At 37.9% G+C, this 15,847-nt stretch overlaps 1 protein-coding gene across 1 annotated transcript in view; it reads right to left on the bottom strand.

Annotated features, from left to right (window-relative positions):
- The window catches only part of CDC14A (cell division cycle 14A), a 202,902-nt gene that overhangs the window by 53,503 nt on the left and 133,552 nt on the right, over positions 1-15,847 (bottom strand). Inside the window, 1 exon segment of the mRNA XM_053693735.1 lies at positions 4,552-4,690. Within this exon segment, the coding sequence (XP_053549710.1) occupies positions 4,552-4,690 (139 nt within the window).

Raw genomic sequence — 15,847 nt, 5'->3', positions numbered from 1 at the left:
ATTTCCGTCAAGCCCGGTCCAAACAAGGTCTTTCCCTTTAAAGGAATCAATAAAAGTTTAGACTTCGGGGGGGCGTGTCCAGGCTTTAGCAGAAGATGGCTGCTAATCTGGGAGCTTAATCTATAGGATATGCTTTCCGCCAGGATACCTAACTTTTCTGATGCCATCCAGCGATAACTTTCATTATATGCAAGAGAGCTAACTAGCTGGACTGGGCAATACTAATTTTGTTTACTGAAGAGTCTCGCAGACTGGACCGTTGAGGTTTTAGGCGGCCTCGTGGAGGAAAACCTTAACACCCCCCCCCCCCGGGCAACCGGGTAATAGGAGAATAAAGTAAATTCTCTTTTCTTTCTTATCATCACTGTAACCTTTGCAGTTTCAACATGTCGGGCATACTTGTGACCATGCAGAAGTTGTTGGCTGAACATGAGCGCATAATGTGCGCTAGATTTGACTCTTTCTTGGCCTGTATGGAGTGTGCCCACTCTGAAATTAAAGTATCCGAGGACCGGAGAAAGGTGACAGCAGAGGCTTCTAGAGTGCGAAGTGTAGCGCAACCTGACACAGGCTTTCCTGCGACTGTGGTAGAATTAGCCTGTGATCAGATGAGAGTTTCTGAAAGCTTGACACCTACCTGGATTTCTAGCGGTGGAGACGCGGCCTACTCTTTGAGGGAGGTTAGAGGAAGTGCGCACTTTGGGGTGCTGGTGGCAGAGAACAAATGTAAGGAAATACAGATATCGAGGTTGAGCTACCTTTTTTTGAAGGGTGTGGGGAGTGTCCCGATGCGCCACAGCTTAGAAGATGATCGACGGACTCAACCTCTGATACCTGCTGCTCGGTATCTGTGGGTGAGAGCAGCATTCAGGCAGATTATGCATGTCTGGCGTTGTGGTACATCTGGAGATTGGGTTTTTCACTCCCGGTACAATATTGAAGCTGGTATGGGAGACCGGACTGGTGTGGGGTAAAATTGTATGCCCTGTCCCAGTAGATGAATAAAGGTTCTGCTCATAATCTATCCTGGATATTAGTATATATGAATGACGGCCTTTGGGCCTGAGAATTTACCTAAAGGAACTACTAAAGGCATAGGACTTGTGGAGCATGTATGTAGATCTCTGAAGAGGACTTAAAGTGTATAACTTTTTATTTTTCCCATTTTATATTACCTTTTAGAGGGGTATTATCTGCACTGTAGATACAGTTATATATTCAGAACTAGTCGACATCTCTGATTATTGTGTGATGCTTTCTCCAGGACAGTACTTTTTTCTTTTGCCCTAAATAATTAGTCATATGTACATAGCCATATAATGTTAATGCACCATAGCTGTCTGTAATGATTACTAGATAGCTCCATATATTCCCAGCACTAAAGCATTCAATGATGGACCTAGCTATCTGTTTGTTATTGGATAGCATTGTCTTATTATATGTATTACACTGCTAATGAGGCGGGTCCTGGTTTTAGGCATTTCATTTCTTTTCAATGTGTAATTATGCCAACATATGTGGGAATCTTTCTAAACCAATAGATTTCACAGGGCCACACTACAGTCCCTAGAAATGTCCTTTAGAGATAATTAGTTCTCTCATAATTTTGTTGCCTATAAGGTTTTGTTGTAATCCTATATACTGATGAGGCCTCAGATTTCTGCATACTGTTTTTTACTTGTGAATTATGCCCGACATGTGCAAATGTACTTGTGTATTCTATGTGATTGAAAGACATAGGCCCAAGAGTGATCTATCCCTTGTAACAACCCTCAGTTTACTTTACTGTTAACCATTTGCAACTCAGTTTTTTAGTGATGCCTTTAGTTATTTTATCTTTTCGGAGGGTCAAGATTATTTAACATATGCCCTATATGTATGCTGCTTAAATAATGTTAGAAAGAAATTGTGGTTATCAGATAGCTGTAGGTTTCTATAGTAGTTTGTTATACAGAGGGTGCCACATGCTTTAGAGAGGTATCTCCTATACGTTTATAGTACTATTATCAATATGGAAGCTGAATTTTTCCTTTTTCTGTTGTAACACTTATAGCAGTCTGGGGTCCAAGAGTGGCCCTATCATCTTAATAAACCTCCCGTCTTTTATATAGTTAGTATCAAAGGTCCAAGAGAGGCCTTGTTAAGCCCAGGGGTGGGATCCAGGAGTTTATTCAATGTGCCCTTTGAATGTATTTATCTTTGCAGATACTGTTAGGTAATGGGGAACGAGTATTTAAAGTGGCCCTACCATTTAAATAAACCTCCTATATCTAAAATAGTTGATATCCAAGGTCCTGGGGAGGCCTTATTACACTTGGGAGGTAGAAAATATGCTATCTGTCACAGTAACCAATTTCTGTTACCTCATAATTGTATTGCTTATAGTCATATTTATGTATTGCTCCCAGAGGAAGAAGAGGATTTTGTATCTATATAGTTATTGGTTCTGAAGATAAATAGACCTTGCTTACGTAACTTAAATGTACTGCAACTTCTAGGTCTTTACATCGTCCTACATAAGAGTACATATAGAAATAAATGTTTGGCACGTGAGTGGCCTCTCGAGTTTCCCTGATAGCAAAGAACAAAATAATAAAATAAGGTTCTACCCTCAGACGGGTTCCAAGAGTGGTCCCCTGTTTACCATTTGCCTTCTATAGGTTTTAGATTTTGGAAGGGTCCAAAAGTGGCTCTAGCTATTAAAAAGAAAGCTTTCTCATTATGTACTCACGTCTAAGAATATAGACAATCAGTATTGTGTTCCATGATAAGATGAGGTATCGAATATTCCTACTTGTATAAAATTTGACCTTATGCTTATATGTCTTACTTTGTACTTTGTATGTTATGTACTGTTTGGTGAACCTAAATAAAAATTATAAAAAAAAAAAAAAAAAAGTTTAGACTTCGATGACACATCCACAGACCAAGGTTTTAACTATAAGGCTCTGCGGGCTAGAACAGCAAAACCTGAGATCTTTGCTCCCAGTTGGATAACCTGTAGGGAAGCATCAGTAATAAAGGAATTAGCCAACTTAAAGGCTTTTATTCTATCCTGGATCTCATCAAAGGGAGTGTCTGTCCTAATAGCATCAGACAACACATCAAACCAATATGCTGTCGCACTAGTGATGGTAGCAATGCACACAGCAGGTTGCCATTGTAAACCTTGGTGTACATACATCTTCTTGAGTAACCCCTCTAATTTTTTGTCCATAGGATCTTTAAAGGCACAACTATCCTCTATGGGAATAGTAGTTCTCTTGGCCAGAGTGGAAACAGCCCCTTCCATCTTGAGTACTGTTTGCCAAGCCTCCTTGATAGAGTCAGCTATGGGAAACATCTTTTTAAATATAGGAGATGGAGAAAAAGGGATACCCAGTCTCTCCCATTCCTTAGCAATGATCTCAGAAGCTCGGTCTGGTACAGGAAAAACCGCTACAGAGGAAGGAACATCAAAATATTTGTTTAAATACTGCAGAACACCTCTACACCTCAGCTTAACTTTGCTGAGGTGCCTACCTGCCCTTCTGACACAGATACAGTCCCCTCAGAAGAAGATCCGGAACTCAGCTGTTTAGAAGTTATCACAAAGCGCTGTCCGGTCTTAACGCCTGTGTTCAAGCATTCAATTTCCAAGAAACACTCTGAGGACTTATTAATGACCCTCTTGTTTCTTCCGACAACAGGAAGTACTGAGAAAGTGGCGCACAACCCGAATTGGCGCCACACATAGCTCCACCCATTGTGGGGGTTTTAGAAAATAATCTCCCGGTCGGCTTTTTATGTTAAAGTTAAGCCACCGGGAGTAGTGAAAAACCACCATACACAGAGCCTTCTATCTATTTATTTAACCGCCCAAGTGCCTGCTTAAAAAGTGCTGCCATAAAGTCTCTTTTTATCTATAGGAGGTCTTTGTCCCAAGGAAATAAAGTGCTCCACTTCCTGAGATCCTTTTACCCAGACCCAGATTAAAAATCAGCACTTACCTCTTAAATCTGCCAGACAGCAAGGCAGCTCACGAGGTTTGAGAGGTCCTCTCCCTCACATAGCCCTGTGGATAAAAGATAAGGTCTGAGTAATGCTATTCAGACTATCAGGATTAGGGCAGCATAAATTACATGGGAGGCGCAGTGAGAATTATGTCTCACAAGTTCCCATTGCTTTAAAGCCACCACTGCTCTACTGAAGAGACTGATATGGACTATGGCTACACCCTAGAACAAAGCAGCACAATCTTGTACTACTAAAAAATAATAAACTCTTGATTGAAGATCTTTTACTAGCATCTAACTTTACCACTTCCTTGCTCTAACGTAGGCAAAGAGAATGACTGGGGTGGGAGGGAAGGGAGGTGATATTTAACTGCTTTGCTGTGGTGCTCTTTGCCGCCTCCTGCTGGGCAGGAGTGTTATTCCCAATAGTAATTAGATGATTTGTGGACTCATCGTGTCATTAGAAATATATATATATATATATATATATATATATATATATATATGTCTGGGTACTGGGTTATGAAGCGGAGAAAAACACATGTATGGTGCTCACTCTTCCAGGAAGTGCTGTTGAGGTCCAATAATAGAGCCGGGCCGACATATCCTGATCCATGCAATAGCCTCAGCATGTGTAAATCTGTAGTGTTTCATGATGTAACAGGCGATCAGAGTTCCCGTCCTGCCAAGACCAGCTGTGGAAGCAGAAGAGACAGGAGGTGAACAGTGAAGTGCATTATACATTGTCCTCCTTACAGCTAACATATTATCATACTGGCAGGTGTCCATGATTTTATTTATTATTTCAGTAGATTAATTTTTTTTTTTTGGTCGTATCCCTTACTTCTTTTCATTAAGTAAAACACTAAGATCTAGCTAAATATCGCTTGTGCTAATGTGCGCTGGTATTACAAGTTAAGCGCAATGGAAACGCAAGATCACGTTTGCATTGCTGGGAAGCATTGCGCTCACAACAGCGTGCTTTCGTAGGCTCCAATAGGAGCCTTGTTCTGATGCCGTCAGAAACAGCACAGAACTTAAAGGGACAGTAAACACCAGAATTGTTGCTGTTTAAAAAGGTAGATAATCCCTTTATTACCCATTCCTCAATTTTGCATAACCAACACAGTTATAATACACTTTTTACCTCTGTGATTACCTTGTATCTAAGCCTCTGCAAACTGCCCCCTTATTTCAGTTCTTTTGACAGACTTGCATTTTTAGCCAATCAGTGTTGACTCCTAGGAGCTTCACATGCCTGAGCTCAATGTTATCTATATGAAACACATGAACTAACGCCCTCTAGTGGTGAAAAACCGTCAAAATGCTTTCAGATTAGAGGCAGTCTTCAAGGTCTAAGAAATTAGCACATGAACCTCCTAGATTTAGCTTTCAACTAAGAATACCAAAAGAACAAAGCAAAATTGGTAATAAAAGTAAATTGGAAAGTTGTTTAAAATGACATGCCCTATTTAAATCATGAAAGATTTTTTTTTACTTTACTGTCCCTTTAAGCACAGCGAGGGCGTAAGTAGCGCAGCGAAGGCAGCATTTTTAAATATCTCTCTCTCTCTCTATATATATATATATATATATATATATATATATATATGATTATATACATACATATATATGTGTTAATATGCTTGCTTATATACATATATATGTGTTAATATGCTTGCTTATATACATATATATTTATGTGTTATTATGCGTATATACATATATATTTATGTGTTACTATGTGTATATACATATATATTTATGTGTTACTATGTGTATATACATATATATTTATGTGTTACTATGTGTATATACATATATATTTATGTGTTACTATGTGTATATACATATATATTTATGTGTTACTATGTGTATATACATATATATTTATGTGTTACTATGTGTATATACATATATATTTATGTGTTATTATTATGTGTATATACATATATATTTATGTGTTAGTATGTGTATATACATATATAGTTATGTGTTATTATGTGTATATACATATATTTATGTGTTACTATGTGTATATACATATATATTTATGTGTTACTATGTGTATATACATATATTTATGTGTTACTATGTGTATATACATATATATTTATGTGTTACTATGTGTATATACATATATATTTATGTGTTATTGTGTATATACATATATATTTATGTGTTATTGTGTATATACATATATATTTATGTGTTATTGTGTATATACATATATATTTATGTGTTATTATGTGTATATACATATATATTTATGTGTTAGTATGTGTATATACATATATATTTATGTGTTACTATGTGTATATACATATATATTTATGTGTTACTATTAGTGATGTCGCGAATATATGCGATGTTCGATCCCCCCCCCTATTCGTCATCATTGAGTAAACTTTGACCCTGTACCTCACAGTCAGCAGACACATTCCAGCCAATCAGCAGCAGACCCTCCCTCCCAGACCCTCCCACCTCCTGGACAGCATCCATTTTAGATTCATTTGGAAGCTGCATTCTTAGTGAGAGGAGGGACAGTGTAGCTGCTGCTGATTTAATAGGGAAATCTATAGCTAGGCTAGTGTATTCAGTGTCCACTACAGTCCTGAAGGACTCATCTGATCTCTGCTGTAAGGACAACACCCCAAAAAGCCCTTTTTAGGGCTAGAACATCAGTCTGCTTTTTTTTTTTTCCTGTGTAATCTAATTGCAGTTGCCTGCCTGCCTGCCAGCGTGTGTGTCAGGCTCACAGCGTAAACTGTGCCCACTTGCCCAGTGCCACCACTCATATCTGGTGTAACAGTAGTGTACATTTAAAAAAAACAACACTTGCCTGCCAGGGCACAGTGTCACACCAGTGCAACTCATATCTGGTGTAACAGTAGTGTACATTAACCCCTTAATGACCACAGCACTTTTCCATTTTCTGTCCGTTTGGGACCAGGGCTATTTTTACATTTCTGCGGTGTTTGTGTTTAGCTGTAATTTTCCTCTTACTCGTTTACTGTACCCACACATATTATATACAGTTTTTCTCACCATTAAATGGAATTTCTAAAGATACAATTATTTTCATCATATCCTATAATTTACTATAAAATTTTTTTTTATAAAATATGAGTACAAAATGGAAAAAAAAAAACTTTTTCTAACTTTGACCCCCAAAATCTGTTACTCATCTACAACCACAAAAAACACCCATGCTAAATAGTTTATAAATTTTGTCCTGAGTTTAGAAATACCCAATGTTTACATGTTCTTTGCTTTTTTTGCAAGTTATAGGGCCATAAATACAAGTAGCACTTTGCTATTTCCAAACCATTTTTTTTCAAAATTAGCGCTAGTTACATTAGAACACTAATATCTTTCAGGAATCCCTGAATAGCCATTGACATGTATATATGTTTTTAGAAGACATCCCAAAGTATTGATCTAGGCCCATTTTGGTATATTTCATGCCACCATTTCACAACCAAATGTGATCAAATAAAAATTTTTTTTCACTTTTTCACAAATTTTTTCACAAACTTTAGGTTTCTCACTGAAATTATTTACAAATAGCTTGTGCAATTATGGCATAAATGGTTGTACATTTTTCTCTGGGATCCCCTTTGTTCAGAAATAGCAGACATGTATGGCTTTGACGTTGCTTTTTGATAATTAGAAGGCCGCTAAATGCCACTGCGCACCACACGTGTATTATGTCCAGCAGTGAAGGGGTTAATTAGGGAGCATGTAGGGAGCTTTTTGGGGTAATTTTAGCTTTAGTGTAGTAGACAACCCAAAGTATTGATCTAGGCCCATCTTGGTATATTTCATGCCACCATTTCACCGCCAAATGCAATCAAATAAAAAAAAACGTTACATTTTTCCAAATTTTAGGTTTCTCACTGAAATCATTTACAAACATTTTGTGCAATTATGGCACAAATGGTTGTAAATGCTTCTCTGGGATCCCCTTTTTTCAGAAATAGCAGACATATATGGTTTTGGCATTGCTTTTTGGTAATTAGAAGGCCGCTAAATGCCGCTGCGCACCACACATGTATTATGCTCAGCAGTGCAGGGGTTAATTAGGGAGCTTGTAGGGTTAATTTTAGCTTTAGTGTAGTGTAGTAGACAACCCCAAGTATTGATCTAGGCCCATTTTGGTATATTTCATGCCACCATTTCACCATCAAATGCGATCAAATTAAAAAAAATAGTCAACTTTTTCACAAACTTTAGGTTTCTCACTGAAATTATTTACAAACAGCTTGTGCAATTATGGCACAAATGGTTGTAAATGCTTCTCTGGGATCCCCTTTGTTCAGAAATAGCAGTGCCACTCATATCTGTTGTCACAGTAGCTTGCACGCATAGTACCACTAATCGAGAAAAAAAATGACAGGCAGAGGCAGGCCACCCCGCAGGGGCCGTCGTGGTCATGGTGCTGTGATTCCCTTTGGCCCTAGAATAATGCAGTGCGGTGCGTTAAACGGGGAGTTTGGTCTGTCACTGTGAAGCGGGTGTAACCCTTACACTACCTGATCGATACAACATCATACCTGATGTTTTAAAGCACGTTATTCCAAACAATTTAGGAATGTTAGGTGATTTATGCCCTTTATGGATTAAAACCAGACTCTGCATCAACTATGTCATTTTCCATGGGAGTTTTGCCATGGATCCCCCTCCGGCATGCCGCAGTCCAGGTGTTAGTCCCCTTGAAACAACTTTTCCATCACTATTGTGGCCTGAAAGAGTCCCTGTGGGTTTTAAAATTTGCCTGCCTATTGAAGTCTATGGCGGTTCGCCCGTTCGCGAACATTTGCGGAAGTTCGCGTTCGCCGTTCGCGAATGCAAAATTTTAGGTTCGCAACATCACTAGTTACTATGTGTATATACATATATATTTATGTGTTAGTATGTATATACATATATATTTATGTGTTAGTATGTGTATATACATATATATTTATGTGTTAGTATGTGTATATACATATATATTTATGTGTTACTATGTGTATATACATATATATTTATGTGTTATTGTGTGTATATACATATATATTTATGTGTTACTATGTGTATATACATATATATTTATGTGTTAATATGTGTATATACATATATATTTATGTGTTACTATGTGTATATACATATATATTTATGTGTTACTATGTGTATATACATATATATTTATGTGTTACTATGTGTATATACATATATATTTATGTGTTATTATGTGTATATATATTTATGTGTTACTATGTGTATATACATATATATTTATGTGTTATTATGTGTATATATATTTATGTGTTAGTATGTGTATATACATATATATTTATGTGTTACTATGTGTATATACATATATATTTATGTGTTAGTATGTGTATATACATATATATTTATGTGTTACTATGTGTATATATACATATATATTTATGTGTTAGTATGTGTATATACATATATATTTATGTGTTACTATGTGTATATATACATATATATTTATGTGTTACTATGTGTATATACATATATATTTATATGTTACTATGTGTATATACATATATATTTATGTGTTACTATGTGTATATACATATATATTTATGTGTTACTATGTGTATATACATATATATTTATGTGTTACTATGTGTATATACATATATATTTATGTGTTACTATGTGTATATACATATATATTTATGTGTTAGTATGTGTATATACATACATATTTATGTGTTACTATGTGTATATACATATATATTTATGTGTTACTATGTGTATATACATATATATTTATGTGTTACTATGTGTATATATATTTATGTGTTACTATGTGTATATACATATATATTTATGTGTTATTATGTATATATACATATATATTTATGTGTTAGTATGTGTATATACATATATATTTATGTGTTAGTATGTGTATATACATATATATTTCTGTGTTAGTATGTGTATATACATATATATTTATGTGTTACTATGTATATATACATATATATTTATGTGTTACTATGTGTATATACATATATATTTATGTGTTAATATGTGTATATACATATATATTTATGTGTTACTATGTGTATATACATATATATTTACGTGTTACTGTGTGTATATACATATATATTTATTTATGTGTTACTATGTGTATATACATATATATTTATGTTAGTATGTGTATATACATATATATTTATGTGTTAGTATGTGAATATACATATATAGTTATGTGTTACTGTGTGTATATACATATATATTTATGTGTTACTATGTGTTTATACATATTAGGGCTGCACGATTAATCGCATATGCGATTTAAAACCACGATTAATCGCCGCGATTTTAAAACCGCGAGGAGTCACAATTTTTTCCTACATAAAAAACACCTTTAGAAGTGTCTGTAATGCATTGATTTATTTGTGATTTCTTGCAAACCAGCTCCATCTAGTGGTTACTTTTAGCAGACATTTGTAAAATGGCTCTTTCACTTTCACTTTCTGTTCTCATAAGCAGCCGATCAATCTAGAAATCTAAAAGCAGAGCCCATGCAGGAATGAAGAGGAGAGAAAGCCACTTACTTATATTTCGCCCTAGGGATGTCTGCAATCTCCTGCTCTCTGACAAATAGCTTAAATACATAGCAGATGCAGTTAACCCCACGGCTCCCAAAAAGGCTAAAACTGCAGTCCCCTCTGCTGCTGGGTTAACTTAACTGCATCTACAATGTATTTTATATCAGCAAGGCACAGCATTTCTGAAAGGAGAAACCCCTCACCCCTACTGCTATATGCCTGTAATGGATTCCTGGACAGGAGCAGGGCTCATTTTCAGTCAAATTAAAATGCTTAAAAAAAGAAGAAAAAAAAAATATATATATATATATATATATATATATATATATATATATATATATATAGTAGCTGGTGGCCTAGCACTCCATCTACATAACTGTTTCCAATGCCTGGGTGCAATCCTTCAATTAGAATGTATAGAGTACTGGTAAGGAAGGAGGGCACTCTCACAGGACTTCATACATAGAGTAATCTTTTATTATAGTTCTTAACAAAAGTGCATTGTCAACGTTTCGGCCTTTTCTTAGGCCTTCTTCAAGACAAATTTCATGATCTAAAAACATGAACAAAAAATTTAAAAAATTAAAATAAAATACATTGCAAATATATGATATACAAATATACACCGAATTGTGATCCTCCACCAAGACAAACCAAGGTGGCCCAAGTGAAATTTAAAACCGCTTCAATTGAAGCAAAAAATCATGACAATCACCAACCAGGGGAGACGTGAACAGAAGATAATAGGATATTAAACCAGACAAAAGAAAAGAAGAACAACGAATGATACAGAGTATAGCAAAGAGAATGAAATAATAGCCAACAAAAAGAAAGAAAAAGACACACATATAGAATAACCATAGTCCCATTGGAATATAAGCATCCAGTATAAGTGGTATACTATATAACACCAATTAATAAGCGTAAATCAAAATGCACTGATCTAGGAACAAACCGTCATAGCGATAGTTCAACTAACAGGCAAAATAATTCAGGTAAAGCACGCCACAAGCTCAAGCTACTTTAACACACCATATGGATCCTAAATCTATGTTCATCTATTACATATAATCAGGACAATTGAGAGTAACTACAGCGGGTGCCATCCACTGGTCATTTACTCTGTTATCACTCCTCTATCAGGCAAAATCGTCACAACGGTGCACACCATATCAACCAAGATCCGTCATACAGTGACAGCAATAGTGTAACTGGCAACCACAAACCGCTGGTTAACAGACCCACAAGGCAGCCTTATATATCTCACCGCAATATTTACAACTGCTCATCTCATAATCAAGTACACATACCAATCCGTGCAATATTTCACAAAGTGATTAGCCAACACGTATGTTACCGCTATACATCAATACTAAAAAGGCTCACCAATAACAGACATGTAAATACAAATATTATCATAGCCTTAGACCGCGGCGCAACCCGTATAGCAACCATCATCATATGCGTGTAAAGTAGAAGAAAAACCTCCTGGGCCATGGCCCTTCTTACCTGAGCTCGTGCGGAACACAGCGTCCGCGTTACACTCCTAGAATGACTGAGACATTAATGAAAAAACAGCCGCCAATTACGCCCTTAAAAAGGGGCGAGCGCACCCCCCGCAAAGGCCAATCACAACACGCGCCGCTGACACACCTCAGCTGGTCGCGCAACAGAGGCAAATGCATCACAGACCATACTACGCGTGTGACAGGTGGATAACCCAATTCAGTTCATAGCCACAAGTGCCGGCCACATAGCCCAGATCGTAAAAAGAAACACAGCCCAATATAGATATGTAACAGACCTCAGTGCACCATTCATGGTGTAAGGTCATTTCCCAGCCGCCAAAGACAGAAGGGTCCGGTATTCGTTATATTGAGGGCAGTGATACAACCCACGGCTGGAAATATATCCCAATTAAAGAAACCAAAATATTGGTAAAGGCAAAATATTGAACATACAGCCGCCACACCAGTGGCATATCCTATCAAACATAGAGCATTACCTAGTGATCAGAATGATCTATGGAACTAACCAATCATATCAAAACTATGTAATATACCTATGTACCTATGTACCAAATTATTAAATCTTAAAAGAAGTTGACTACAGGCTACACGTCAGCTATCTAACTGATTACTATAAAAGGAAAATGATCCCGCGGGGATTTAGGGTAAAAAATTCACCCACAATTGGCAGGAGTAACACCGAATTCTGTCGAAAATGGTGCCAGATCGCCAATAAGTGCTCCCTCGATTGGGTATTGCTCGTAATAGAGGAGGTGGCAAGACTCAAGGCCACTGTGGTAGATGAATTAAATACTGTACAGATGGATAAGGAACGAGTACTGAAAGAGGATGAGACCGAGGACTGGCTGGGTAAGCTGGCATCACAGGTGGATAAATACAGAAAGGATCTAATCAACTTCAAGAATAAGAAATTAGCCACTGTGGAGATGGACTATCGTGAAAGAAGAGTCTATCAATGGCTATCAGGCAGAAATGCCCCTTTTAGACAAAGAAGGAATGACCGCAGACCCCGCACCCTGGCTAACACTGTGGACACCAGTGGGGGAGACTCTAGTGAAGCCGAGTCTTCTACCAGTAACCTTAATGCCGTGAAACCACAAATACAGGTTAAGACAAGATCAAAGAACAAACCACAATCATCGGCAAAAAACGGCAAACCACCCATCCCAGACACAGACCGTACATTAGAAGGGGCGGGTGGTGGAAAAAAACAGCGAAAAAACTAATGGATATGGAAAACGTAGTGATTAACATAAGTAATAGACCCATGGATGAAGATGAGATTAAATTACTCAGCAAGGGTTTAAGCTCTGTACCCACACCACGTGTGGATATTTTTGACAACTTGGTGGACATACACCGCCTGCAAAGAACATTGAAGATTAAGAACCATTTCAAGAATTCCAGGCCATTGGATGGTGACAATAGATTTATCATAAAATCCGGGTTCGAACCCAAGAACACGCATCCTACTATTAAGACATTCACTAGTGTCTGCTCTCGGCAGATTTCCAATGAACTTGGTGATATGGGCACATGTAGAACAAATCTTGAAAAACAGGAATGGGCAGCCCTACAAAGATTGAAGAAAGATGATTCCGTAGTGATCAGACCAGCGGACAAGGGGGGTGCCATTGTTATCCTGGACTACCAGTATTATAGAGACAAATTACTGGGACAATTGAATGATAACACCACCTACAAAAGGCTGACCGCCAATCCTACCTTGACTTACAAAAGAAAGCTAGAAGACAGTCTAACTTTTGCCCTGAATGGGGGCTACATTGAACAGACATTGTGGGATTTTTTGGTACCAACTTTTCCCAGGTACCCAATTATTTATTCGATCCCAAAAATCCACAAGGATGCATGTAAACCACCTGGGCGACCTATTGTATCAGCGGTGGGATCATTGTTCCAGAATCTGGCGAAATGTATTGACTTTCACCTTCAGGGGATTGTAAAGAACACAAGGGCTTTCCTACAAGATTCGATCCAACTCATCAATCTACTTCAGGAGAGATCATTTCCGACTGAATGCTATCTTGTTACACTCGACGTCAACAGCCTCTACACCATCATCCCACATGATCTTGGTGTGGAGGCTGTAAGACAGTCACTGATGAAATCAGATGAATATCTGGGCCCCCCTGTTGAAATCTTACTGGACTGGTTGTTGATGTGTTTGACACACAACTATTTTCGGTTTGAGGAGCACTTCTATCTTCAGATCGTAGGGACGGCTATGGGGTCCAGCTTGGCCCCATCTTATGCGAACCTGTTTATGTCATGGTTCGAAGAGGAATACGTGTTCAGCCAAGATAATCCAAATTTATTACTATACCGCAGGTATATTGATGACCTGCTGGTCATCTGGGGTGGAACAATAGGAGATCTGGAGAGGTGGATTGAATCACTCAATGACTTTCTGATCCCAGTTAAGTTCAAGCATGAGATCAGTCGTGATAAGATACACTTCCTTGATCTATGCATTTTTAAGTCAGAGGGAGCTGGGGAATGTAAACTGAATACGACCTTATATTCCAAGCCCACAGATAGAAACACACTACTACAATTCACCAGTTACCACCCTCCTCAACTCAAGAAGGGAATTGTCAAGTCCCAATTGATGCGTGTTATACGCAACAACTCCGACCATGAAATGATGTTACACCAGCTTGAGGAGATGAAAATAAAATTCCTCAATAGAGGTTATAATCCGCTAATGGTGCAAAAAATCCTCGAAGAAGTGAAACAGCAGGAACGAAGTTGTTTAGTAGCCAGAGGATTGGGTAAAGACCCTACCAAAGATGAACTGACCCTGAACCTGGTGACCAGGTTTACTCCGGCCACAGGTGCATTGCGGAAGGTGATCTATAAGAACTGGCCGCTTATAAGTGGAGATAAATCACTACCGTTCAAAGAAAAAACCCCTCCCAGGGTGGTGCACAAAAGTGGAAGAAGCCTCAAATCACATTTGATGAGAACTGACCCTTGGAAGAAAGAGAAAACGTGGCTAAAACCTCTTAAGAATGGATGTTATAAGTGCGGGAGTTGCGTGACTTGCAGCTCCCTTATCACAGGAGAACGATTTCATCATCCCACCACCAATAAGAGCCTTGCAATAAGGCACAGACTAACGTGCCCATCTGATTTCGTGGTTTATCTACTGTCCTGTCCATGTGGACTGTTCTATGTAGGCAAAACCATCACCCCGTTTCGAGAGAGACTCGCCAATCATAAGAGCGCTATTAGAGCGGCCTTAAAAGATGGCCACTCGGACCAGCCTGTGGCAAGACATTTCTGGAGCAACGTCATGCTGTATCCACCCTTAGGGCTATGCTCATCGATAGGGTGGCACCCTTGAAACGGGGGGGTGACAGAAACTCTGAACTCCTCAGGAGTGAAGCAAGATGGATCCATAGATTAAACACTCTTGCTCCAAATGGCTTAAATGCCAGTATTGACTATGCTTTATTCTTTTGATTTACACTACTTGTTTTCCTCTTTGATGTCTTTTTCACTCTGGGCACACTTGCAGTGGGTATTGGATTTACGTGGTTTCCTGCTATCCCTAGGCCCCCACTTGGGGTGTTCTATTACTATCTCTCACGGACTAGTTGAATTTGCTCATGACCCCTAGGTACATAGGTATATTACATAGTTTTGATATGATTGGTTAGTTCCATAGATCATTCTGATCACTAGGTAATACTCTATGTTTGATGGGATATGCCACTGG

Source organism: Bombina bombina, chromosome 10, assembly GCF_027579735.1.
Source record: "Bombina bombina isolate aBomBom1 chromosome 10, aBomBom1.pri, whole genome shotgun sequence".
NCBI lineage: Eukaryota > Metazoa > Chordata > Amphibia > Anura > Bombinatoridae > Bombina > Bombina bombina.
This window is presented reverse-complemented; position numbering and strand designations above follow the sequence as displayed.